This window comes from Raphanus sativus, chromosome 4 (assembly GCF_000801105.2).
Source record: "Raphanus sativus cultivar WK10039 chromosome 4, ASM80110v3, whole genome shotgun sequence".
Lineage (NCBI taxonomy): Eukaryota > Viridiplantae > Streptophyta > Magnoliopsida > Brassicales > Brassicaceae > Raphanus > Raphanus sativus.
The window spans coordinates 34,380,198-34,407,159 of record NC_079514.1 but is presented as its reverse complement, the minus strand read 5'-3'; the positions used below and the strand labels follow the sequence as shown (position 1 = coordinate 34,407,159).

At 34.5% G+C, this 26,962-nt stretch overlaps 8 protein-coding genes across 8 annotated transcripts; 4 read left to right on the top strand and 4 right to left on the bottom strand.

Moving 5' to 3' along the window:
- Nucleotides 1-150: 150 nt before the first annotated feature.
- Nucleotides 151-1,722, bottom strand: LOC108848863 (AIG2-like protein D). The gene is made up of 6 exons (XM_057008248.1): nucleotides 1,708-1,722; nucleotides 1,021-1,268; nucleotides 878-950; nucleotides 713-805; nucleotides 537-620; nucleotides 151-443 (listed from the first exon to the last, which is right to left on the bottom strand). The coding sequence occupies exons 1-6, from the start codon at nucleotides 1,720-1,722 to the stop codon at nucleotides 354-356; spliced, it is 603 nt and encodes a 200-aa protein (XP_056864228.1). The 3' UTR covers nucleotides 151-353.
- A 1,423-nt stretch (nucleotides 1,723-3,145) lies between these two features.
- On the top strand, nucleotides 3,146-6,199 carry LOC108848860 (U-box domain-containing protein 35). The gene is made up of 7 exons (XM_018622316.2): nucleotides 3,146-3,362; nucleotides 3,458-3,552; nucleotides 3,631-3,958; nucleotides 4,028-4,142; nucleotides 4,227-4,524; nucleotides 4,608-4,709; nucleotides 4,780-6,199. The coding sequence occupies exons 1-7, from the start codon at nucleotides 3,146-3,148 to the stop codon at nucleotides 5,914-5,916; spliced, it is 2,292 nt and encodes a 763-aa protein (XP_018477818.2). The 3' UTR covers nucleotides 5,917-6,199.
- An 18-nt stretch (nucleotides 6,200-6,217) lies between these two features.
- LOC108849193 (40S ribosomal protein SA) lies at nucleotides 6,218-7,749 on the bottom strand. The gene is made up of 5 exons (XM_018622716.2): nucleotides 7,540-7,749; nucleotides 7,125-7,387; nucleotides 6,839-7,036; nucleotides 6,539-6,752; nucleotides 6,218-6,451 (listed from the first exon to the last, which is right to left on the bottom strand). The coding sequence occupies exons 1-5, from the start codon at nucleotides 7,667-7,669 to the stop codon at nucleotides 6,378-6,380; spliced, it is 879 nt and encodes a 292-aa protein (XP_018478218.2). The 5' UTR covers nucleotides 7,670-7,749; the 3' UTR covers nucleotides 6,218-6,377.
- A 347-nt stretch (nucleotides 7,750-8,096) lies between these two features.
- On the top strand, nucleotides 8,097-8,471 carry LOC130511320 (putative FBD-associated F-box protein At5g56410). Its single transcript, XM_057008247.1, has one exon. The coding sequence runs from the start codon at nucleotides 8,097-8,099 to the stop codon at nucleotides 8,469-8,471; it is 375 nt and encodes a 124-aa protein (XP_056864227.1).
- Nucleotides 8,472-10,141: 1,670 nt separating this feature from the next.
- LOC130510825 (uncharacterized) lies at nucleotides 10,142-12,146 on the bottom strand. Its single transcript, XM_057007496.1, has 5 exons — nucleotides 11,918-12,146; nucleotides 11,596-11,831; nucleotides 11,064-11,352; nucleotides 10,832-10,980; nucleotides 10,142-10,522 (listed from the first exon to the last, which is right to left on the bottom strand). The coding sequence occupies exons 3-5, from the start codon at nucleotides 11,292-11,294 to the stop codon at nucleotides 10,327-10,329; spliced, it is 576 nt and encodes a 191-aa protein (XP_056863476.1). The 5' UTR covers nucleotides 11,295-11,352; nucleotides 11,596-11,831; nucleotides 11,918-12,146; the 3' UTR covers nucleotides 10,142-10,326.
- A 1,658-nt stretch (nucleotides 12,147-13,804) lies between these two features.
- LOC130510824 (40S ribosomal protein S0-like) lies at nucleotides 13,805-14,921 on the bottom strand. The gene is made up of 3 exons (XM_057007495.1): nucleotides 14,697-14,921; nucleotides 14,388-14,569; nucleotides 13,805-14,308 (listed from the first exon to the last, which is right to left on the bottom strand). The coding sequence occupies exons 1-3, from the start codon at nucleotides 14,824-14,826 to the stop codon at nucleotides 13,994-13,996; spliced, it is 627 nt and encodes a 208-aa protein (XP_056863475.1). The 5' UTR covers nucleotides 14,827-14,921; the 3' UTR covers nucleotides 13,805-13,993.
- A 121-nt stretch (nucleotides 14,922-15,042) lies between these two features.
- LOC108852784 (F-box/FBD/LRR-repeat protein At5g56420) lies at nucleotides 15,043-17,491 on the top strand. Its single transcript, XM_057007494.1, is given in 5 exon segments — nucleotides 15,043-15,158; nucleotides 15,291-16,285; nucleotides 16,381-16,518; nucleotides 16,635-16,899; nucleotides 17,098-17,491. Coding segments are annotated over 3 exon segments (1,251 nt in total). The 5' UTR covers nucleotides 15,043-15,158; nucleotides 15,291-15,418; the 3' UTR covers nucleotides 16,881-16,899; nucleotides 17,098-17,491.
- A 2,668-nt stretch (nucleotides 17,492-20,159) lies between these two features.
- Nucleotides 20,160-21,896, top strand: LOC108848822 (protein trichome birefringence-like 25). The gene is made up of 2 exons (XM_018622267.2): nucleotides 20,160-20,598; nucleotides 20,717-21,896. Exons 1-2 carry the CDS (start codon nucleotides 20,316-20,318, stop codon nucleotides 21,796-21,798), a joined length of 1,365 nt encoding a protein of 454 aa, XP_018477769.2. The 5' UTR covers nucleotides 20,160-20,315; the 3' UTR covers nucleotides 21,799-21,896.
- The last annotated feature ends 5,066 nt before the right edge of the window (nucleotides 21,897-26,962 follow it).

The following is a 26,962-nucleotide window of genomic DNA, read 5'->3' as shown; positions in this document are numbered from 1 at the left end:
AGTTCTCATTTTAGTCACAAAGGAAAACACTCTTCACTCAAATGCCAATCTTGTTTTACTTCATCTGGACCTGATCTACCAAAGCCGGATAACATACTGGTTTTGATCTTCAAACAATCCGAGAAATTTATTAGCCCTTCCTAACAAGCATAATCAAACAATCAAAGGTCTAACATATATGCATGAGTATTGATGACCATACACCACAGTAAAGAAGACTCTTATTCCTTACACACTATGTATTGTATTCATGACGAAGAATATTAATCCTTCCCATAATAATATATCAACACAGTTCCAGCGTTTTCCATTTCAAGATGAAACAATACCGAATCTCATCCTACTGATTCAAATCATGTCTCAGATGATTCTGGGAACTTCATCTCTTGTGAAAATTCTGTGGTCATCTTCAAGAAACCTTCCATGTGAACTTCCTTCCACTCCTTTTTTAAAAAATTATATACATCAGCAAATCATGATCCAGAGAACCATAAAAGTGACCTAATGTTATGATGAACAAGTTTAGTCATGCTGACCTCGAAATCCCATGAACCGTAGAGATCAGGATCATCTTTGTTGGCCCAGATGTATGTCTTTGTTTCCAGTTTCTCTGAGCTATCCTGTTGGATTAATTTAAAAGGATGAAACAAAACATAAATAATGGCTCCGCATCTTGTATTAAAATCAGAGCTTTAAACTCGACACAACTCACTGTAAGAAAAACATGGACGTTGTCTCTTTCATACTCGATATCTTCAAACTCATCTAAAATGTAAAGTTCATCATCTGTGATCCCAAACAGTACCTGCGATTTAAATTACACAAAATCTTTCAAACTGAAAATCGCCAAGGCAAATGATTCGATCTTGATTCGAACCTTGCCAGAGACTTTATCGTCTTGAGCTGGTAGAATCGCGGGGTAAACACGTCCTTTGATGCTAAATCTATGGCTGCTAATTCAATTCATCATCAGTTTCGATTCGATTTCAACGATCAGAGAAAGAGAGAAGGGGATCGTACAAATCAGGGAGGGTCGCGGAGGCTGTGGAAGGGACGCGGTTGAGGAGCAGGCGAACGACGTCGTCCGCCATGAGGCTGCCGTAGACGAACACACTGTGCAGTGCCACTGTACCACCACTCATCGCTGACTTTGATCCAGAGAGCCTTCTTCGACTATAGACGGGTTTAGTCAGCCTAATCAATGCATAATAGTGTTGTTCGTTTGGTTTTGTTACGAGATGGGCCGATGATATTAGTTGGGCCGTGTACTAATATTATGGGTAAAGATTTCGGATAGAACGAAAAAAATGACTGATGGGAAGTCTCTGGTTCCGCTGGCCAGCGCTATTAGAGACATAAGTCCCACATCGGGTATTGAAAAAGATCTTAAACAATATATAAGATAGATGAGTCACTCCTCTTATCACCAATTGATTTTAAATATGAAGCCCATCTAGCTTAATATGGTATCAGAGCGCAATCCACACAGTCCAACCCGATCCACATCGATCTAGCCCAAAGTCGGCCCATTGATCCTTGCCCAAACATTCCGAGATTGACGTTCAAAGAGCCATCATCTCGAAGAGGCGTATTAGGGACATAAGTCCCATATCGGGTATTGGAAGGGATCTTAAACAATATATAAGATAGATGGGTCACTCCTCTTATCACCAATTGATTTTAAATGTGAAGCCCATCTAACTTAACAAGCGCCTTATCCATTGCGCCACAGTCTTTTGTAACTGTTGTTACTACAAACTATATACTGTATAATAGATAGGCCTAGGATTTCGGGTATTTGGTTTGGTTCCGGTAAGACCCGATCGGATTCGGGTATTTCGGTTATTTAGAAATTATATCTAATGAATACTTGGAAGACTTACGGTTCGGTTCCGACCGGTTTTGAGTTGGTTCGGATTTTTGATGAAAATAACCATATATAATCCGAAAAAACCGATAACATTCAGTTCAGTTAAATTTTACTTGAAATCATACTCAATATCCGAAATATTTTTTTTATTTTATTCATTGTATTTTTATTTTTTGATGAAAATAAATGAAAATCGTATATATATTACTAATATATATATAAATACATCGAAATTAAGCTAGTCTAGTGGTATTACCTTTGTGACTTCACTCTAAATGACTAGGGTTTGACTCTCTCAGCGTAGATGTCAGGGCTGGCCCGAAATTTCAGATTTTCTAGATGATTTCGTAAAGATTTTTATTAATTTTTTTTCTATAAATTAGAGGTCTATGTCTATGTAATTGAGGGCATATGTCTATCATCTATGTAACTTTTTCTAAAAAAATTGGGAGCTTAAAGCAAATATTTCGTTAGGTTCTGTGTAGGACCGGCGTGAAACAATGCATTCCGTATTGGTGAGAAAATGCTTCATAATGGTGTTCGTGTGATGTTGTACCCTCAAAAATGAATGCTCCACATTGTTTCAGAAGTTTTAGTTTGTGCCACCTATGAAAGGTGGTCACATCACATAGATACCTTCTCTTGGAGGCTCCATCTAGTCTCAGAGTAGAGATAAAATTACTATACAAGTTTCAAACATAATGGGTAGCCAGGTAGGTGTAGCCCGCTTTAATCCGATTAACATGTAAAGCAATAAAGGAATCATACATGATCTAACTGGGTAGACGTTACAAAAAATAAAGATCTAACTAGGTCTTGACTAACCCTGGACTAAAATAAAATGATTAGATAACTACAAAAAGAAACTTCCTACGCAAGTTATCTTTTCTTTTGTAAAATGGTACGAAATTTCAGTTAATAGGAAAGAAAAGCGGAGAAGAAGGGGAAGCGTTCGTAGAGAGAGAGAAGAACAAAATTACAAAACACAATAAGATTTATATAGAATCTCTCTTTCTCTTCATCCTCTTATTTCGCATTCCTACACAATTAAACAAAATGAAAAATAGCTCACCAGGTTTCAGAGAAGAAGAGACAAACAACTAAAGGCACATAATTTTTGAATCAAAAACATCATCATCATCTTCAGACCATAACAACGTCTCTAAGACATCATCATCTTCAGACCATTAGAACGTCTCTCTCTCTCTCTGTCTTTCGATTTCTACTTCTGAATCTTGATAATCTTTGAAGGAGAGAAAGGAGGGCTACAAAAAGATGTGGCTGGCGAAAAACAATAACGTGGGAATCAAGGAAGGAGGATCCACTGGAGCTGTGGCTGTTGCTATAGACAAAGACAAAAGTAGCCAACACGCTCTTAAATGGGCCGTTGATCATTTGTTGCAGAGAGGCCAATCTGTTATCCTCGTCCATGTCAAGCTTCGACCTTCTCCTTTAAACAACAACACCCCTTCTCTTCATGCTTCCTCTTCAAGTAAACAAATAAAACCCTTTCTCTGTTTTCCTCTGTTTTCTTTTTCAAGTTCCTCTCTGTTTCTGATGGTTTGTGTATTTTTTTGTTTGTTTCAGAGCTGACCCAAGATTCTTCATTAGTCTGCAGAGATCCAGAAGGCGCTTCCAAGGAGATCTTCCTTCCTTTCCGTTGCTTCTGCACCCGCAAAGATGTGAGTTTCTTGTTTTAGATTCCTCTTCTCTGTGTGTGTCTTTTCTTCTTCTTGTTAGCTAATGAAGAATTGTCTTAGATACAATGCCAAGATGTAGTGATTGAGGATTTCGATGTAGCCAAAGCATTAGTCGAATACGCAAACCAAGCCGCCATTGAGGTTTTGGTGGTTGGTTCCTCCAACAAAGGTGGCTTCCTCAGGTTCAACAAACCTACAGATATTCCTGTTGCCATAACCAAAACAGCTCCTGACTTCTGCACGGTTTATGTCATATCCAAAGGAAAGATTTCGACAATGAGATCAGCTTCTCGCTCTGCACCCACTAATTCTCCTCTACGCAGTCCCATTCAACCACCTAGCTTAAGGCCACCTCAACCTGTGCCATCTACTTCCAATAACATGCGAGGTTGCTACTCATCTTTCTTTCTCACTTGTTGATTTCACCTTTAATACTTTTTATCTTTCCTTTCTGCAGCTGACAGACAGTCTTTTGAGTCGCAACGCCGGTCCATGGAGGATCGCAGGTCTGTGGAGGATCGCAGGTCTGTAGAGGATCGCAGGTCTGTGGAGGATCAATCAGACTCATTCAGGTACATTTTCTCTTTAAGTCTTTTCATTTAATGCATTCATCTTAAAACCTCACAGAACTGAGAAGCTACATTGGATGAAAACAGATCTCCTTTTACTAGAAGAGGGTATGGGAGATCATATGGGGACCTGTCTGTTCCGGAATCAGACATATCCTTTGTCAGTTCCGGTAGACCGAGCATTGACCGTATGTTCCCTAATCTAAACGACATGAATGATCCAAACCGAACTCCTCCTAGGCTGTCTAATTTCTCTGACATGGACTATGGTTCTAACTTTGAGTCCTCCTCCAACTATGGAAGGAGATCAGTGGATGTAAACTCACCTACTGATCTCTCATCTGGTTCTTTTGAGAATGAAAGATTCTCATCAGCATCAGCAATGGTAAAGATCATACCTTAAATATATCATTTGTTTGATCTTATTATAGTTATTGAGATTGTGACAATCTCAATCACCATAAGCAGGATGATGTAGAGTCTGAGATGAGGAGGCTTAAACTGGAGCTGAAGCAGACAATGGAAATGTACAGTACAGCTTGCAAAGAAGCACTTACAGCAAAACAGAAGGTAACGGTTTTTCTACAAAACACAAGTGTTTTCAGTTTTGTTCCTTAACTGTGTTGTGTAATAATCACAGGCCACCGAGCTTCAACGTTGGAAGTTAGAAGAAGAGAGGAAACTGGAAGAGGCGAGACTTGCAGAGGAAGCAGCATTAGCCATCGCAGAGAAAGAGAAAGCAAGGTCAAAAGCAGCTATGGAGGCAGCTGAAGCAGCTCAGAGGATAGCTGAACTAGAGTCTAAGAAGAGAGTCAACGCAGAGATGAAAGCTCTCAAGGAGTCTGAGGAGAAAACAAAGGCACTCACCGCTTTAGCTAACTCTGATGTAAGGTACAGGAAGTACTCCATTGAGGAGATTGAAAGTGCAACAGAGTTTTTCGCTGACAAGTACAAGATTGGAGAAGGTGGCTACGGACCTGTCTACAAATGCTATCTCGATCACACTCCGGTGGCTGTTAAGGTTCTCCGTGCTGATGCAGCTCAAGGAAGATCTCAGTTTCAACAAGAGGTTGAGGTGTTGAGCAGCATCAGGCATCCTAACATGGTTCTACTTCTTGGAGCTTGTCCTGAATGTGGATGTTTAGTCTACGAGTTCATGGCCAACGGGAGCTTAGAAGACCGCCTTTTCAGACTAGGCGACAGCCCGGCTCTCTCGTGGCAGATGAGGTTCAGGATCGCTGCAGAGATAGGCACTGGACTCTTGTTCCTGCACCAGGCTAAACCAGAGCCTCTGGTGCACCGTGATCTCAAACCGGGGAACATCTTGCTAGACCGTAACTACGTCAGCAAGATATCTGACGTTGGTTTAGCGAGATTAGTCCCACCAACGGTTGCAGACACGGTGACACAGTACCGCATGACGTCAACCGCTGGGACGTTCTGTTACATCGACCCGGAGTATCAGCAGACAGGAATGTTGGGTGTGAAGTCTGATATCTACTCCCTCGGCATCATGTTTCTGCAGTTGATAACGGCAAAACCACCGATGGGTTTAACTCATTATGTCGAGAGAGCACTTGAGAAAGGGAGTTTGTCGGATTTACTCGATCCAGCTGTTACTGACTGGCCAGTTGAGGACACTTCTGAGTTTGCTAAGTTAGCGCTGCAATGCGCAGAGTTGAGGAGGAAAGACAGACCTGATCTTGCTAAAGTTATATTGCCAGAGCTCAACAGATTAAGAACACTCGCTGATGAATCTGAGCTAGTCTCTCAATAGCACCGTACCATTCTCCAAGCCTCTCTACACACAAGAAGAGGCAATCTTACAGGACTGAGATATATAACTTGGAGGTTTACAGTTTTTAACTAATGTAGATAAAAAATGTTTTAAAATATGCTTATGAAAATGGGAAACTCAAGAACTTGCATGTTCGTAGTATAAGGAGATGCAGTAGAGTTTCTTTCACTTGTAGATAAAAGTGTTTCAAAACTGTACAATCATTCTTGTAATCTAAGTTAACCCATATATTAAAAGATCATAAGCTCTTATTGATCTAAAAAACATAATGTAGAGAATCTTTGTAAAAACTCAGATGCCATTAGAGATAATTTAGTTGAAACTCAGTTCAAAGCAACAAGAAAAGCCACAAAATTGATATCTAAAGGGTCTTAATGAGAAACAATTTGAAAAGAAAACAAGAAGCTACAACTCTTGAATCTCAAACATGACCAAAAAAATTAATCCCAACCAGCAGCTGGAACTGCTGCTGGAGGTGGCACAGCTGTGTCCCATCCATCTGCACCTGGAGCAGCTGAAAAAAAAAACAATTTAAAATAGACATCAGATTCTGATTAAACGAAGCAGAAACTAAAAACTTAGATTTTTTCAGACAACTTACCACTGGCATCATTCCAAGAACCAGCTGCAGGAGCAGCACTGATTGGCTGCTGAGCATCTCCTGTCCACGAAGCATCAGGAATCTGAGCAGTGGTCCATTCTCCACCGGCAGCTCCATACTCAGGTGCAGGGAGTCCAAAATCTGCCAGAGGTGCAGCTTCTTCGTCTTCAGATTGCTTAGCCTCCTCGGGCTCTCTGTAAAAGAACAGGTCCACCTGTCCAACACAAAAACAAACCAAATGTGAATAACCATAACATATTATCTACTTCATGTAACCAAATGATATTAGTCCTCTCTCACCATGACATCCCACTTTTGTGCAGGACGGATGGTTCCACGCATCTGAAGAACCATGCGAGCAAGAAGCCAGAAAAGACAACCAATGCTGTGCTTTCCCTTGTTGTTAGCAGGGATCCCAATGTCGACAAATCTCATTGGAGAGTCTGTGTCACAGAAAGCAATGATTGGGATGTTTCCCAAAGCACCTTCCTTGATTGGCTGCAACCACACACACACACACACAAAAAGACATTAACATATCAAGACAATAACTAATCAGTTACTATTAGAACTCAATAAACTTTACCTGATGGTCAGTCCTAGGGTCAGTAAGAATGAGCAACCTAGGCTCACTGAAGGAAGTCTGCATCTGATTGGTGAAAGTACCAGGAGTGTGTCTTCCAGCAATGGCGTTAGCACCAGTGTACTGAGCAAATTTGAGAACAGCTCTCTGTCCATAAGGTCTAGCAGACTGAACAATAATGTCTTGTGGGTTCTCAATAGCAACAATAACCCTAGCAGCCATCTGCAACTTCTCCCATGTCTTCCCAAGGTTGAAGATATATATACCTGACAACAACAACAAAACATTAGAGAAAAAAAAATCATAAACAAACAGAAGAAAGAGCATTGTGTTGTGTCATAGTAACCACTATAAGACACACAGTAAACTACAAGTCTAAATCAGATGTTACAAAGTCTAAATCAGAAGATTTTTTTACCATCGTTGCGACGCTTGAAGACGTAACGCTCCATTTGGTAATTGCAGTTTTTGGTACCGAGGTGAACCTCAGCGGCACACATCATTTTGATGTCAGATTCCTTCTGGGAGAGCTGTATGTTACTCGCCATTTTTGTGTTACTCTCTTCTTCTTTTCTCCGGGGAGTAACTTTAGATCACGAGCGGCGTCTAAGTCTTGAGGAAGAAGAGTCTTTAAAACTTCAACGCTAATAATATCTCGACGACCAGAAACCCTAATTTGTTTAATGTCCGTTTTGCCCCTGAGTCATCCCGTAAATGTAAATCTATATAAAAGACCGCGGTTAACTTTTTTTTTTTTTACTTTTTGTCACAGCCAAAAAAAAAACAAAAAGAAAAACAATTTGGGACTTCTCGAGATCTCAAAATTTTTTCGTATTCTTGTTGTTTCTAGGTCAAGTTCAAGTCTAAAAGTCTCAACCTTTCCGTCTTTGTTGGTGTTGACGAGACGTAAAAAAAACTTTGAAGCAAAAAAAATAGGTAAGGTTTTGAGTTCTCTTTTTGGTTGAGATTATTTATATGGACAGCTTTGGTGAGTTGACTGATGACTTGCTCATCAAGATACTTTCATTTGCTCCAACGACCAAAGTCGCCGTGGCTACGAGCGTTTTGTCGAAACGATGGTTGTCGCTTTGGACAATGGTGCCAAGACTCAGTTTAGAAGACCAATGGATTGATACCGTGGACATCAATGAGATTGATTTCATAGTCTTGCCGTCACATGCTGTCTCCGGGACTTTGCTGTTACACAAGTCACCAGTTATAGAAAGTTTTCACCTCACCAAAGCTTCTGGATGCATCGATGATTCGGAGATTTATCTATGGGTTAGAGTCGCAGTCGATCGTTTCGTGCGTGATCTGAAGATAAGCTTCACCGATGCCATCGGTTTATAAGACTGCCGAGTAGTTTGTTTAGATGCGAAACACTCGAGACCTTGGAGCTCCACAAGGTTATTTTCTTGGATGTTCCTCGTCGGGTTAGCTTGAAATCTCTTAGGACATTGCGCCTTCGAGCTGTTAAGTATGCTGATGAGGAGTCTTTCGTTAGGCTTATATCCAGCTCCCCTGTTCTTGAAAACCTGGTTGTTCACAGCTGTAGCGATGACAATGTCGAGACGTTCACCATCGACGTGCTTTCCCTCCGGAGCACAATTCTGAGCCTGATTACAGTGTGTGTGTGTGTGTGATGCATCCCCATTTCAGTTTTGATATCTAACTAACTTTCACCATCAAGTTTCTTGTAGAGTTATTTGTTTAGTTTTCTGCTAATCTCTATAATATTACTAGGATAGGCCCGCCCTACGGGCGGGATTTAATGGATCGATATTTGTAAAAGATATATTTTTGTGTAAATTTTTTTGTATGTTAAATTGGGGGTAAATATAATTATGTTGTTTACACCAAATTTCAATTATATAACTAAAAATGACCGGATTCTAAATATATTGGCTGTTTTATAAATTGTAAATATATTGGATTTTTGTCGAAAAAGAAAAGAAAAAAATCAATCGGATTCAATCAAAAGCGAGAAAAATATTTCAATAAAATTAAAATGGTCAGATAATTGATAATTGTTTTCAATTGTGATGAATTTTTAAGAGAGAAAAAAAAAATTTGTATCTTAACATTTTAAAAAGCTTCAAATGGTTATAGGTTATGAAATTATATAATGTAATAATAAAAAATACGCATTGAGCTATTTTGGTATTTACAACATCTCTTGAAATTTAAAATAACTGCCACAAAATTACATGAAATGTAGAAAATAATAATCTTGAAACAAACTAATGCAAAATATAATGTAGAAAATAATAATCTTGAAACAAAATAATGCAAAATATTATGGAAAATATTATGGGATGAGGACCAAATAAATATTTAATAAAAAAGGAGAAAAACAATGCAGACAATTAGCCATCCACACGGATTCTCATGTGTTATATTAGTCTATTGGATTGGATTCATTGAAAAATATGCTGACATTAGCCATCCACTCGTATCTTTCATGTCTTTGCTTCCAAACCTTTTTTAATGTTTTGGTTCTTTTTCTGGTTGGTTTTTTCATTTTGTATATGTTCTTTTCTCTGGTTCCTTTTTTGTGGTTCGTTTTTCATTTTTATATGTGCGTAGTTTTGGAGATGTATGCGGGTGAGCCATGGTAAGAGGTTGAGTCACGTGATCTTGTGTCTGTTTTGTTGAGTGGAGAAGCGCCTGAGATTCCAGAGTGTGTGCCGTCAGATGCAAGGGATTTTCTAGAAACGTGTTTTGCAAGTGATCCTGAGAGTAGAGGAAGTGCTTTGGGTTTGCTATTGCATCGATTGTTTGTTAATGCATAAACGAAACTACAAAGGCTATACTTTTGTTGATCTTTAGCGTCTACTATTTTCAAACCAATTTTAATGTTTTATAACATATAAATTCTGATTAGGTATTTATTTGGAGTACATATCAATTTATACATAAAAACAAACGTATAGAAACTTATCCATACCTGACTACTGAATCCTTTCACGGTTGTGTATATTGTATTCTTGAGATGTTTTTCTTATGTTTAGAGTCCCATGGGTATCTAAAACGTTATTTCAGTCAAGAATAAAGCGACAACAATTTAAAGGTAACTACAGAAATAGACTGTTATTCAGTAACCTATACATTGATGATAGGACAAAAGAGACTTCAAGAGAAAAGAGCAGAGTAAAAGAGTACATTCCAGGAATCAGGTAGACCAGGAAGATACCAGTGGCTACAATCATAACCAGGATGGTTCCAATGTAAGCACAAGGATGAGTATCTTTACGGCGTTGAGATAGACCGGTTTCTTCAATCTCCTCATCACTTTGTTTAAAATCACCCAAGCAACAGGTGACCCTCCTGAATATTTCCTCCCGTAGAATGGCTGTGTGCGACTCTTACATGACTTCATTGGCTCTCCCCAATCCCTTCCACTGCCAACAAAAGATCGTCTAGATAATGTTAGAGAATGAGATAACCATAATCACCTAGACAATAACGTACAGTATCAAAATAATACTCATGGCAGGTTTTGAGCACATCAGGATAAAATATTCGTCTCAGTGCATAAATTTTAAAGAGCTATTATACATAGATCAAATGGTCTTTAAATTATCAATTTCTTGTATAAAGATTAAAATTAAAATGTTTATGATTCCCTAATAGCTATGATATGCCTAGAAAATGCTTAACCAGTAACATCAACTACCCATTGAAACAGATTTCTTTGTTTGTTTACTTACTCGGTGAACAGGAGAAACACCATTGAAAAAAACCTTGGTCTTAGATGGATTGACAAATGCATTAACCCATCGAGCCAAGTGGTCATCCCTTTGTAATAAGCGACCAGTCTGTTCATGTCTTTGTACAATCTGTCCCATCTTCCATGTATCTGGGCCACACAAACACATGTAGACGTCATCAAATGAGTCAAAACTTAAAAACGAAGAAAACAAAAAGCCAAAGAAAATGTACGTCTGGATGTGATCGATATGGGTCCACTAATGCCAACCATTGAAAATCAAGACGTCCATGCCTCTCCACAATTTTGCCTTGCTTAACTACCTCAATGATTCCGTTGTAGAAGACGCTCTGGTATGGTTTCCCTTCCCCGGCGGAGATGACATAACCCACCAGATCAAATACTCCAGGCTGTGCAACATGGAGGAGTTTGATCGAATGCTCTGGTATGGCTACACTTTCCATTTTCCTTTTTCTGTATATCACTGTCTCTTGCCATGAACCACAAAAAATGTCACTCAACCTGAAAAACATTAAAAAGCTGAAATTTTAAAACACATCGAAAGATCACTGCTTCTCTACACAGCCTAAGTCAGAAACATTAGATAAAACAGGAAACTTTACAATCTAAAGTGAAGTTTGTCTCCGAAAGAAAACTATTAAGTAAACAGAATAAGATTCAACTTTCATGGCAAATCCTTTCCATCAACTTCCTGTAACAAAAACAGAGACAAAATCAGAATCAGAATTCAAGGCAAATCCTTACCATCGTCTTTTTCCAGCATAAACTATATATAACCCATCATCCTCAAATCACAAACCTGCAAAAATGGTAATTTCAAATAAGAGCAAAATCTAGTAAAACTCAAACAAAACCCAGATTAGTCTGGCTCAGCGGTGGTAATCCTCTGTACAGCCTCTTCTCTCTTCCTCTGCACTCCTCTCTGCTCTTCCACACCGCATCGCTTTTTCTGGTTCGTCTTCACCCTTTGATTATTCAAACTGCACCCAAATCAAAGCCACACAGTACACAGATGATAAGAAAGTAAATAATTTGTAGATCTAAAAAGGAGGAGGAGATTCGTTACAATTGATAGAGATGGCAGTGGAGATAGAGAGACATGAGCAGAGATCTCGCGAGGGTACAACGCAGAGTAGCGGAGGTGCAGTGGCGGAGTCGGCGGCGCAGTGGCGGAGTCAGAGACGCAGTGGCATCGAGAGAGGTCAGACAGCGTGAGAAGCATAACTCAAGATGGAGAAACCCCTGAGACTTCAACGGAGAAGCTCGTTTATAAGGGAAGATGAAAAGCTCATCGAAGAAAACGATTTATGAAACGCAGAGTTTAAAGAAGAAGGGACAGGTGTCGCGCCAAAAAGACTGAATTTCTGACGTGGACGTCGACGTGGACACCCCAGGAGGGATGAAAAGCTTATTTTATATATAAAGATTTGAGAAGTCAGTTTCCTAGATGTCGATGTCGCGCTCACGTTAACTCTCACGGTTGTTTACATTCATACTCTTAATGAATTAAAAATATTATATTTAAATATTATTATTGAATTTTTTATTTAGTTTCCTTTATAAAATTTTCCAAATATCTATATAATAAAAAAGAAACGTTTATAAAGTTAAAATGAATATAAAAACGAAATTATATGTATAAATAATAAGATTTCATTAAAAAGGAAAGTTCACAAAATAGTAATATTCCATTTTTCTAAAAAAAAACTTGATAACATAAAATATACTAATAAAATACTTTCTTTATAATTATATTTTCACAGATAATCTTGATATTATAAAAAGAAATGATATTTCTTATAAAACACAATTTTAATAAGTACAACAATATATTTTCAAAGTAATAGAAATATTTTTTACATATCTATCTATTGTTTTAGATGATTACATAAAATAATTAAGAATAGTTTAGTTGACTAAAAATAGTTCATAATTAGTATTATTGAAATGTTATTTTTTCTTATATTTAGTTGATTGTAATATCTTTCATTTACAGCAAAAAAATATAATTTAATAAATATTCATATAATTATTTAGAAATTATAAAAATATTTTATTATTGTAAATATTGATATGTCTTCATGAGCTTCCAAAAAAGTATCAGTTACTTATGTATGTAATTTTCTATAGACCATCAATTTATTTTCTAATATGTTTTTAAAAAATAAAATTTAATTTGATATATATTATGAAAATACATAATGATAAATAAAATTAATTGACTTGGATTAATTATAATAAAAATAATCATACTTCTATTTTGAATATAAAAGAATATATGTAACTCAATATACTCATAATATGAGTGACTCGACTAATCCAACTTAGATCTAAAATCATAGATTTAACTACAATACGAAAATAAAATTTTGTACTAATAATTTATTTTATAAATATAAATTATAGGAAGACTCAAAACACATTAACAAATAAAAATAAAATATTAACCAACTGCTACAATTTAGTTCTTTTGTAAAATTATATATATGCATGAGACTTCAGAATAATATCATTATACTAATTTACATAACTTTGAATCAAACATTTTAGTTTATTTTTTATTTCATTCTAAGCATAATATATCTTAATTTATACATAGTCTTCCTAATATATATTTATATATCTAAGAAAACAACCAACCTAAATGAAAATAAGAAAATTAATTAAAATTTTAATAGATTTAGAATAAAAAATATTATAGTTGAATTCAGATAAATAGATGTAATCCAATATACCCAAATGATAGGTAAATCAACTAGATCTAATCTAACATATCTAAAATCATATATCTAACTAAAATAATATAATATTATTAATATATATTATGCATAAAAATTATAAATTAATTTAAAATCAAAATTAAATAACAATAAATTATTATATATTTACCTTATAAATGTTTATTTCCGTGCATGAGCACGGGAAAACCGCCTAGTTATTATTGTTGGCGTAGGACATCAAAAACTTTTATAAAACTAAACAAAAACTTTCCTTACAATGTTGGTAGCATAATCTAATGTGAGAACATTGCGATATTCAGACCCAAAAAGCCAAATAACGCAAACACTATTAAGTAAAACAGAGGGGCCTAATGGGTTAGTGGACTCGTCATGCGTTTAGCTAGGAAACCCTTTTTTTTATTTCAGTTTCTTGTATCGAAGAAGACACGAACAACGTCCATAATCCGAGCTCGACAAATCGGGCATTGCCCTCCACTCCAGTGTAGTTCATTAGCACATTTCAAGCACGTGCACATATGTCCGCACCTGTACAAAACGGCTTCGACCTGCGTTTCATCGCAGACGCAGCATTTGCGTTTCATTGGCTTTTCTCCTTGAACTGACTGTTGCAAGCTCGCATTAGCATCCAAACATGTCTTGACAGAGTCTCGTAGTAACGACATTTCTTGGTGAAGCTGTTGGATCTGTGCTCTCATATCACTTATCAGCTCCATTTCCTGGAAATGTTTTTTTAAGCGGTTCAAAGATTTGTACAACTGGTGCGGTTGCTAACAACAAGAAATCAAAAATACTTACGGGTGAACGAGGATCGTGAACAGACGAGACAGGAGTGGAAGTTACTTCTGTGTCTTGAGAACTCCGTGATCCTGCAGGAGACGATGCAAGAATAATGTCTTCTGGGTTCTCAGCAGCAGCCATGTCTCGAGCAGCCTTCAGCAACTTCTCCCATGTTTTCCCGAGGTCGAAGGTATATATACCTGACAACAACAACGAAACGTTCTTACGTTAGAAAAAAAAAAATCAGACAGTATCGTAAAGAGATGCAACACTGTTGTGTTCTCTAAATATATAGTAAAACACATTACGAAACTGAGCAAAGATTACCATCGTTGCGACGCCTGAAGACGTAACGCTCCAGTTGGTAATTGCAGTTTTTGGTACCGAGGTGAACCTCAGCGGCACACATCATTTTGATATCAGATTCCTTCTGGGAGAGCTGTACGTTACTCGCCATTTTTTGTTACTCTCTTCTTCTTCTTCTTCTCCGGGAAGCAACTTTAGATCACGGAGCGGCGTCTAAGTCTTGAGGAAGAAGAGTCTTTAAAACTTCAACGCTATAATATCTCGACGACTAGAAACCCTAATTTGTTCAATGTCCGTTTTACCCCTGAGTCATCCCGTAAATCTATATCAAAGACGCGCGGTTAACTTTTTTTCCTTTTTTTACCTTTTGTCACAGCAAAAAAAAAAAAAAAAAATTTGGGATTTAGGGTTTCTTGATCAAAAGTGGTGACTGGTGAGTGTGGACTCTCTCTGCTTCTTTCGACTGTGAGGAGAAGTTGCAAAGTAATTATTTCTCAGATTTATTTACGTTATTTGATATTATACTCTCTCTCTTATTGCTTTCTGCCTTCTCTTCGATTTTTTTTTCGAATTTTTCGAGAATTCACAAATCTTTCGTATTCTTGTTGTTTCCAGGTCAAGTTTCAAGTCTAAAAGTCTCAACCTTTCCGTCTTTGTTGGTGTTGACGAGACGTAAAAAAACTTTGAAGAAAAAAAAAAGCTAAGCTTTTAAGTTCTCTTTTTGGTTGAGATTATTTATTTATATGGACAGCTTTAGTGACTTGACTGATGACTTGCTCATCAAGATACTTTCATTTGCTCCAACGACCAAAGTCGCCGTGGCTACGAGCGTTTTGTCGAAACGATGGTTGTCGCTTTGGACAATGGTGCCAAGACTCACTTTTGAAGACCAATGGATTGATACTGTGGACAGCAGTGAGATTGATTGCATAGTCTTGCCGTCACATGCTGTCTCCGGGACTTTGCTGTTGCACAAGTCACCAGTTATAGAAAGTTTTCACCTCACCAAAGCTTTTGGATGCATCGATGGTTCGGAGATTTATCTATAGGTTAGAATCGCAGTCGATCGCTTCGTGCGTGATTTGAAGATAAGCTTCACCGATGGTGTGCATCGGTTTATAAGACTGCCGAGTAGGCTGTTTAGATGCGAAACACTCGAGACCTTGGAGCTCCACAAGGTTATTTTCTTGGATGTTCCTCGTCGGGTTAGCTTGAAATCTCTTAGGACATTGCGCCTTCGAGCTGTTAAGTATGCTGATGAGGAGTCTTTCGTTAGGCTTATATCCAGCTCCCCTGTTCTTGAAAACCTGGTTGTTCACAGCTGTAGCGATGACAATGTCGAGACGTTCACCATCGACGTGCCTTCCCTTCGGAGTTTGACTGTTTGGAACACATTGCAAGATTCTGATGATCCTGATAACAATTTGTTTGTGTTACAACATCCCCACTCTTTGAACCATTTGGATATTGTCAACGAGTATGGTGAAGTTAATGTGATGGGTGAAATGCCCGAGCTTGTGGAGGCAAGTCTTAATACTTTTGCAACCCGAGGGAATGCTTGGGAATCTCTTGCCTTTGCCAAGCGTCTTTCTCTAACCTTATACGGATTGGTAAAATTCTTTTTTTTTGTTTTTTAAATTTTAAATGTAATTATTTATCACACTTGCAAACCGCCTCTGACTTTTGCTTTTCTCACTACATTCAGGATCCTGTTGGCAGCATTTTCTTTCAGCTTGTGCGTTTGGAGTTCCGCGGATGTAATGAGAACTGGTCGAATTTGCTTATGCACGTGCTCCGACATTCCCCTGTACTTCAAATTGTCAAGCTTTTTGACTGTGACCTGGTATTTTCATTCATTTAACCCAAAAGAGTGAAAATTACATGTCTGCTTTTACGGTTTTAGCCTAATGCATCGCATTTCTTACATCTTTATTACATAACAACTGGAATGTTGAGCAGGTTTGTTGGATTCAGCCGAGCTGTGTTCCGGAATGTTTGTTGTTCCATCTCAAAACCTTTGAGTGGATAGACTACACTGGAAAGGAAGATGATAAAGAAGTGGCAGTTTATATACTCAAGAGCGCAAGGCGATTAGAGACCGCAACTGTCTTCCCTGAGTCATTCATGATGAACAAACGTCGGGTTTTTGCGGAGTTGGAAATTGCAACGAGGGGTTCAAGAGCATGTGAGCTCACAATGGGTTAACTAACTATGTTTGTCACTGTCCAGAAGTTATAAGCTTCGTTTTGTCATTGCTTCTTCTTATCAGACGCTATTATTTTACATTTTCTTCTTATGTCATTGCTCTGCAATCATCTTGTGTGCTCACTGTTCAACAAGGAGAAATTAAACATCTTTGTACATGATTTTCCCTTTTTTTTTTTTGAGTTTGCATAGATCATGGTACAACAAAGCTTCATAGCTCTGTAAATGTTATTCTCTCTGTAATAACACATCTGTCACCATCTCTTGTAAAAGATTGAAACTTCAAATTACAGTAAGCTGATGACTGGTAAGCTATATCCAGGACCATACAACGGTAAGGGTGAGGGGCATTGAGATACTTGAGAGGCCTGAGAATGACCCTGAGAAGGCGCAGCTGATGGAGCAACTGTTTCAGCAAGAGGTGACTACTGACTATGCTTGCAACGCTTAAGCTTTGCTAATATCGTCAGGTTTATAGGTGCTTTGCCGTAGATGAATGGTCTTGGTTCATTGTTATGTTAACAATCTGGGTTAAAGATAACAATCTGATTTTCTTGTGATCTTCTGGTGTATGTAAAAAAAAATTGATATGTTTTGTTTGTTGTGGATCATTTTTTTATTGTGTATCAAATCAATAACTATCAACAAATAAAGTAAATTTCAAATTTTAGCAAAAAAAAAAAAAACAAATAAAGTAAATTATCAACTCTGTTTTTATAATCATCACTACTTATTTTATTATATATAGATCTGTTTTGATAGGCTGGACCTGTCTGTTGAATCGTATTCAAGTAAAATGACACCGTAAAAGCTACTGTATTACGGTAGGCAGCTGACGCATGTCCAGGTTTAAGAAGCTGGTCCACGACGTAAAGATTTAAAACCCCATGGGGGTCCAACATCTACGTCTAATTTATTCAGTATGGGTCTTATATTGTGTACCCACACACTATGCATTAATAATTCGATGTGTATTTACTTCTGCTATTTTGTATTTACATTTTTAAATTAGGATTTCAATTGTCGACAAAAAAGAAAAATTAGGATTTCAATTTAAATTCGATATTTTTGTTATACGTTTACAAATCTATATTAATATTATACAGAGGACTTAAACGTTAAACACCCAATTTTTTGTCGGCTATTTGATTGTTTACCCAATACATTTGTAAGCATCTAAACTATTAAAAGTGAAGTACAAATAGTATTTAACCCTTAGTTTTTCACAATAATTACAAAGGATTGCCATTAACCTTTAATATAGAGATTTTAGAATATTAATTAATCAGCTACATTTAATTATAGACTAAACGAATATCTTTAGCATATATACTGTTACCTAAAAATTGGGTTCCTCTTAACAATAAAAGGAATGTATAAAAAAATTATTAGAAAATGTATTTAGTTTTCTTCACGTTGAAATCACAACGAAAACATATGTTGACATGTTGTTAATATTTTTTATTAAACCTATCCCACTCAGATCAAAAAATATATATATCACATGCCTTTTTTTGGAACCACATCATTATTCACAAAACAACCTAAATATATCTAATTTTGAGTCTATTAGATAAGCACACTAATTTACTTATAAATATTTTAACCATTTAATCTGGAAACTTATGTTAATTGGCTATTTCTAATTTATATTTTATTTCATTATTGATTCATTTATTCACTTACAAAATTGATCTTTTAATATTTTAATGCCTAAAACAACATTATAATCTAAATCGAAACGGAGGGAATATATATGTACATTTTATTTGTTTTTTATTTATATTCATGTTTATATATATATATATATATATATTGTTGTTTTGATTTATATTCATGTTTCTATATATATATAATAAAATAACACTTACCTATTTTAAGTGATTTTTACAGATTTTTATTATTTTAATCAATTATAATCATTTCATTTATTATCTTTACTAAAAAATTGACATCATTTATTACAGAAGTACAAAACAAAATTTGTTTGTTTTCAATTTCTTTTTTAATTTTTACATTCATTTCTCACCTATTTAACTATTTCATTAATTATATTTACTATAATATATTGGCAGTATTTATTTTACATATTAACTATAATAATCAACATATTTAAAAGAAATTTACTTTATTTGTGACAAGAATTCAAAATGGCTAACAAACTATCTTTTATTTGCGTTAAGCATAACCAGTTAGACATAACATTCTGTATCTATTCAACTATAAGTTATTTCTTTTGGGTATCAGTTTTTTTGAGTTTGGATTCATTCGGGCATTGCAAATTTTATGTGGGTTTTGAATTGGGTTTTCCTGAATCCAGATGAATTCGGTTATGATATATAGAAACCTACAAATATCCAAAAACTAATGTATTTGAAACCGGTTCGAAAATTTGTACCAAAAATAACAATATTAACCGATTCATTTTGGGTATTTTAAATTTAAACTAAACTTAACCTAAAAATAACAAAATAACTAAAAGTAACCATATTACCTATTTGATTCAGATTTGATTATGATGTATAGAATTCTAAAACTATTTAAATACTTATACAATTAACTATATTATAATACGTATAAATATATAATAATAATTATGAAAAACAATTATCAATTTATAAAAATGTGAAAATTAACACCCGCACGGGTGTGCGGGTTAAGTATCTAGTAAATTGTATAAGGTAAGCCACATTTGTACGCAAAAACTGTATAAGGTATAAGCAGTGTAGTTTTTAGTTGGAAAACAATAATCAGATCTCAAAAAAAAAAAACAGATCTAAGGCGTTATGTCTTTATCTTGTCTTTGCAAATGACATGGGTTCTCATTTCACAACTTTGTACTTTCCGAAAACGTGTTTCAGTTTTAACAGTTGAAAAATGAAGGAGGATAAAGATAAATTATATAATTCACAGTAATAGATTTCTTACTCAGATTCGATACAATGCGTTTCAGGCTTAGTAAATGCGTTATGAGTTGTTCCAAGCTTTTTCAATTACTGGAAATCATTAATGGTGGTATCATGTCTCCGTGTATATCATTGGCTTAATCAATGCGTAAAGGAAAAAAAAGTCTATGATATATGCTGTGCAATTATCTATTCTATCAAGTATCTTTAAGAAAACAATTAAGAAAATCTAATCATTATATTACTCTTTTTCTGGCTCTCTCTAGAAAACTGTAAATCTTGCTAAAGCACGACCCACGCAACCAAAAAAAAAACGAGTAATTTAGTTTACAGTATTATTAGAAGAAGGTATTACAAAAACAAATACTAATGACTTTGAATTCAAAAAAGAAAAAAAAAACACTCTGTCATTGTTTACCACCAGGAAGCTTTCATCAACAACCAAAAAAAGGCCAAGAAAGCTAATAATACAAACAAATGAACAATACCTTCCAAAAAGCACACTGATCAGTTTCCCTCAAGTTCTCACATGGATAGATTGAGATCAGTGTGGAAGAGCATGAAGATGGAAGGAAACCCATTTGGTAACTCCTCTCACCAACGCAACCAAATATTCCTCAAATTCGTCGCCTTCTTCCTTCTCCTCGGTCTCACTTATCGTTTCATCATCACCGATTCCACCGGCTCTCCGATTGCACAAGTAAGAACCTCCTCGCCGGAACCGGCAGATCCTTCCGGTCTCACTGCTTCAGCCGCTCAAGCTCCATCCCCCGTTTATTCCCCAGTCAACATCACCACCACTTCACAAAATGGTAAGAGAAGAGCATCTTTCTTTCTAATTAATTAATTAACTATCCGAGAGTATGATCCAAGTAACGTAAAGATCCAATCATATCAAAAACCTCTGATGTTTTTTTTTTTAAATTGTAGCATCCACAAAGTGCGATATCTTTACGGGGAACTGGGTACCAGACCCATCAGGTCCTGTCTACACAAACATCTCATGTCGGCATATCCAAGAACACCAGAACTGCTTGAAAAACGGACGCCCTGATTCGAACTACCTTCTCTGGAGATGGAAGCCTCGCGACTGCGATCTCCCCAGGTTCGATCCACACCAGTTTCTCCACAGGATGAGGAACAAATGGTGGGCCTTCATCGGCGATTCGATCTCTCGTAACCACGTCCAGTCCCTCCTCTGCGTTCTCTCTCAGGCACAAGAGGTAGAGGAGATCTACCACGACAAGGAGTACAGATCTAACACATGGAGATTCCCTTCTCATAACTTCACTCTCTCCGTCCTCTGGTCTCCTTTCCTTTTGAAAGCCGAAGGCGTCTCCTTCTCCGATATTCAGCTCCATCTCGACGAACTCGACCCCGAATGGACCCATCAGTACACCAACTTCGACTACGTAGTCATCTCCGGTGGCAAGTGGTTCCTCAAAACATCCATCTTCCACGAGAACCGCACCGTCACCGGATGCCATTACTGCCAAGGGAGGAACAATCTCACCGAGCTAGGTTACCTCTACTCCTACCGTAAAGCCCTCCGTCTGGTTCTCGACTTCGTCGCTGCTCCGAACCGTAAAGCTCGGGTTCTGCTCAGAACGACCACGCCTGATCATTTCGAGAGCGGGGAGTGGGACAGTGGTGGCTTCTGTAACCGAACGATGCCGTTTAAGGAGACCGAAGGAGAGATGAAGAGGGAGGACGAGTTGATGCGTGATATCGAGCTTGAGGAGTTCCGTAAGACCCAAGAAGAAGAAGAAGAAGAAGATGGTTCCAAGGCTAACATTGCGTTACTTGACACTACTTCAATGTCGCTTCTCCGACCAGATGGACATCCCGGACCGTACCGGTATCCGAATCCTTTCTCTGGGATGAAGATCAAGGATCCTCCGGTTCATGTTCAGAATGATTGTCTTCACTGGTGCTTGCCCGGTCCGATTGATTCATGGAATGATCTTATGGTGGAGGTCATGCTTAACCGGGAGATTGATAACAAGAGTTAGGCACTCTCTATTTCCTCATGTTTCTTTGTAATTAGTTATTTTTGTTTTGTAAAAGCCCATTAATTTGATGTTGGGACCTACTATGGGTCCAACTACAAGCCCATGTCGTTCTTGCCGCATCTGGTTGTTTCTTGTGTACACAATCATTAAAGGATGCCATTTCTGAGCCGAAAACTATTTGTGGGTTTGGATATCTTACACCAGTTTCAGTTCTAATTTGTATCATATTCTAAAACTCATAAAATAACCATATATAATACAGATTCAAGTTATATCAGTTCAGCTATACCCAAAGTAAAATCTAAAACTTAAAAGCAAAACATAAAAAATAAAAACTTATTTATATAGAATTAGGTATCTACAATGTTTATATAAAATTTAAATACTTATTTTTGATATCATATCAAAATAAATATGAATTTAATATTTGAAATAACATATTTATGTTTCAAATATTTCATATTAATTTGGACATATAGATCTGTTTCTTCATATATTTTCAGGTTTTTGGGGTTTACAGGTTTTTTCGGATTATCCGTTCGGATTTGGTTGATAACACATCATATTCGGATATGTTTTGTAACACCTTACAAAACCTATTCGGGTTATATTTTAGACTGGATAAGGATCTGTTTTTTTCGGGTTTGTTTTGGATTTAGAGTTACATATTTTATTTCCATACCTAAGTTCACCTTTAACAACACAAAATTTTCAAAATCATCAATTCTGATACATTGTTAAGTCGTTTACAAAATATTTATTTATATTTTCCAAATAACGCATTTAATTTATAGTTATTACTAAAAGACATTGAATACTATTAGTATATACAAATCATCAACATATAAAGCATAAAAGTTGAAAAATATTCTTAAAACAAAAGACTAAAATAATCATTTTACATCAAATTGTAAATCATTTCATTATGAAAAATATTCTAACGACAACGATAAACCCGTTAAAAATGAAATTATCGAGATAATCCTTTCTGACATAATGTTAAATCGTTAACAAAAAATATTAATACTTTTCTAAATAACACATTTGATTTTTCGTTATTAATAAATGACACTGAATGTTGTTATTATATACAAACCATTGATATATAAATGCATATAATTTGATAATCATTGTAATAATAAAAGACAAAAATAATCATCATAAAGTTATGAAGCGTTTAATTATAAAAGATAGTGTAACGACAACGATAAACCGTTAACAACATAAAATTGCCGAGATGATCCTTTCTGACACATGTTAAATCGTTAACAAAAATTATTACTAATTTCCAAAAACACATTTGTTTTGTCGTTAATATTATATGAAGCTGAATATTATTAGTATATAACAATTATCGCCATATAAATGCATAAAAGTTGAAAAACATTCCTAAAACAAAAGACAAAATAATCATTACAAAGTTATGAACTGTTTAATTATAAAAGATATTCTAACGACAACGATAAATCTTTAACAATAATAAATTGTCGAGATGATCCTTTTTAACATAATGTTAAATCGCTAAAATAATTATAAATATTTTTCAAATAACAAATTTGTTTTTTCGTTATTACTAAATGACGCTGAATATTGTTATTAAACAAATCATCGACATATAAATACATAAAAGCTGAAAAATTCTTAAAACAGAAGACAAGACAAGACAGTTATAAAGTTATTACCGTTTAATTATAAAAGATATTCTAACGACAACGGTAAACCGTTAACAACATAAATTGTCGAGATGATCGTTTCTGACACAATGTTAAATCGTTAATAAAAAATTTATTAATACTTTCCAAATAACACCTTTGTTTTGTCGTTATTACTAAACGATGCTGAATATTATTAATATATAAACATATAAATGCATAAAAGTTAAAAACGTTCTTAAATCAAAAGAAAAAAACAATCATTATAAAGTTATAAACTGTTTAATTATAAAAGATATTCTAACGACAATGGTAAACCGTTAACAACATAAATTGTGGAGATGATCTTTTTGACACAATGTTAAATTGTTAACAAACACAATTATTAATACTTTCCGAATAACACTTTTGTATTGTCGATATCCATTGGAGTTAAATTTTGTATTTCAGATTTCGGTTCTAATTTTTATCACATCCTAAATCCTATTATAGTAAATTTGCAAGTACGGATCGGGTTTGGATATCTTACATCGGTTTCGGTTCTAATTTGTATTATATCCTAAAACTCATAAAGTAACCATATATAGTTCAGATTCAAGTTATATCAGTTCAGCTATACCCAAAGTAAATCTAAAATTTAAAAACAAAACATAAGAAATAAAAACTTATTTATATAAATTAGGTATCTACAATGTTTATATAAAATTTAAATACTTATGTTTGATATTATATCAAAATAAATATGAATTCAATATTTGAAATAACATATTTATGTTTCAAATATTTTCATTGCATATTAATTTGGACATCCAGATCTGTTTCTTCATATATTTTTCAGGTTTATGGGTTTTACAGGTTTTTCGGGTTATCCATTTGGATTTGGTGGATAACACATCATGTTCGGATATGTTTTGTAACATCTTACAAGATCCATTTGGGTTATTTCTATATTTTAGACTGGACAAGGTTATGTTTTTTTTGTTCGGGTTTGTTTTGGATTTCGAGTTACATATTTTATTTCCATATGTAATTCTGATACATTGTTAAGCCGTTAACAAAATATTTAATGATACTTTCCAAATAACACATTTATTTTGTGGTTATTACTAAAAGACATTGAATACTATTAGCATATACAAATCATCAACATATAAATGCATAAAAGTTGAAAAATATTCGTAAAACAAAAGACTAAAATAATCATTATATATGAAATTGTAAACCATTTTATTATGAACGATATTTTAACGAAAACGATAAACCGGTTTAAAATGAAATTATCAAAACAATCTTTTCTGACATAATGTTAACTCGTTAACCAAAAATATTAATACTTTCTAAATAACACGTTTGCTTTGTCGTTATTAATAAATGACACTGAATATTGTTATTATATATAAACCATCGATATATAAATGCATAAAATTTGAAAACCATTGTTAAAATAAAACACAAAAATAATCATCATAAAGTTATGAACTGTTTAATTATAAAAGATAGTCTAACAAAAACGGGAAGCCGTTAACAACATAAAATTGTCGAGACACAATGTTAAATCGTTAACAAAAATCATTAATACTTTCCAAATAACACATTTGTTTTGTCGTTATTACAAAACGACGCTGAATATTATTAGTACAAAAAAATATCGATATATAAATGCATAAAAGTTGAAAAACATTCTTAAAAGACAAAATAATCATTACAAAGGTATGAACTGTTTAATTATAAAATATATTCTCACGATAACGGTAAATCGTTAACAACAATAAATTGTCGTGATGATCCTTTTTAACACAGTGTTAAATCGCTAACAAAAAAATTATTAACATTTTTCAAATAACACATTTGTTTTGTCGTTATTACTAAACGACGCTGAATGTTGTTATTATATACAAATCATCGACATATAAATTACATAAAAGTTGAAAAATATTCTTGAAACAAAAGACAAAATAATCATTATAAAGTTATAAGCCATTTAATTATAAAAAGATATTCTAACGACAATGGTAAACTGTTAACAACATAAAATTGTCGAAATGATTCTTTTTGACACAATGTTAAATTCTTAATAAAAAATTATTAATACTTTCCAAATAACACGTTTGTTTTGTCGTTATTACTAAATGATGCTGAATATTATTAGTATATAAACATATAAATGCATAAAAGTTGAAAAACATTCTTAAATCAAAAGACAAAAGCAATCATTATAAAATTATGAACTGTTTAATTATAAAAGATATTCTAACGACAACGGTAAACCGTTAACAACAAAAATTGTCGAGATGATCTTTTTGACACAGTGATAAATTTTTAACAAAAAAAATTATTAATACTTTCTGAATAACACTTTTGTATTGTCGTTATTACTAAATGACGCTGAATGTTGTTATTATATACAACTCACCGTTATATGCATAAAATGTGAAAAAAAAATTAAAACAAAAGACGAAAATAGTTATTATAAAATTATGAACCGTCAAATTATAAAATATATTATAGCGACAACGATAAACCGTTAACAACATAAAATTGTCTAGATGATTCTTTCTGACACAACGTTAAATCGTTAACAAAAACATATTATAACTTTCCAAATAACACGTCTTTTGTCGTTATTACTAAACGACACTGAATATTATTAGCATATACAAATAATCGGCATGTAAATGCATTAAGATTGAAAAACATTCTCAAAATAAAAGACAAAAACAGTCATTATAAAGTTATGAACCGTTTAATTTTAAAACTTATTCCAACGACAACGACAAACCGTTAACAACATAAAATTGTCGAGATGATATTTTCTAACACAATATTAAATTGTTAACAAGAAAATTATTAATATTTTCCAAATAACTCTTTTGCATTTTCGTTATTACTTAATGACGCTGAATATATTATAAATGCATCAAAGTTGAAAAACATTCTTAAAACAAAACACAAAATATAATTATAAATTTAGAAACTGTATAATAATAGAAGATATTCTAAGCCCTAACAACATAAAATTGTTAAAATAATTATTTCTGAAATATTATTAAATCGTTAACAAAAAAATTATTAATATTTTCCAAATAACACAAATAACATGCTAGTTTGGCGTTATACTGATTACGATGAATATTATTGATATCTAAAAAAATCACGAAATATAAACACGTTAAAGTTGAAAAAAACATTTTTAAAAACAAAATACAAAATAAGTGTTCTATAGTTGTGAGCCATTTAACTTATAAAATATAACATAACTATGTTTACATCATAAAACTGTCAAATCATCGATTTTACACATATGTAATTTATTAATGAATACTGTATTAATATTTTTCAGAATACACATTAGTTTTGACGTTATACTAAACTATCATGAATACACATATCTAGAATCAGCAAACTATAAACACTGTTTCTTTGTCATCAGCTATAAACACAGTTAAAATACAAAGAACAAGATGACCATTATGTTAAAGGTATCATTCATTCTTACTATAGAAGATGGTCTA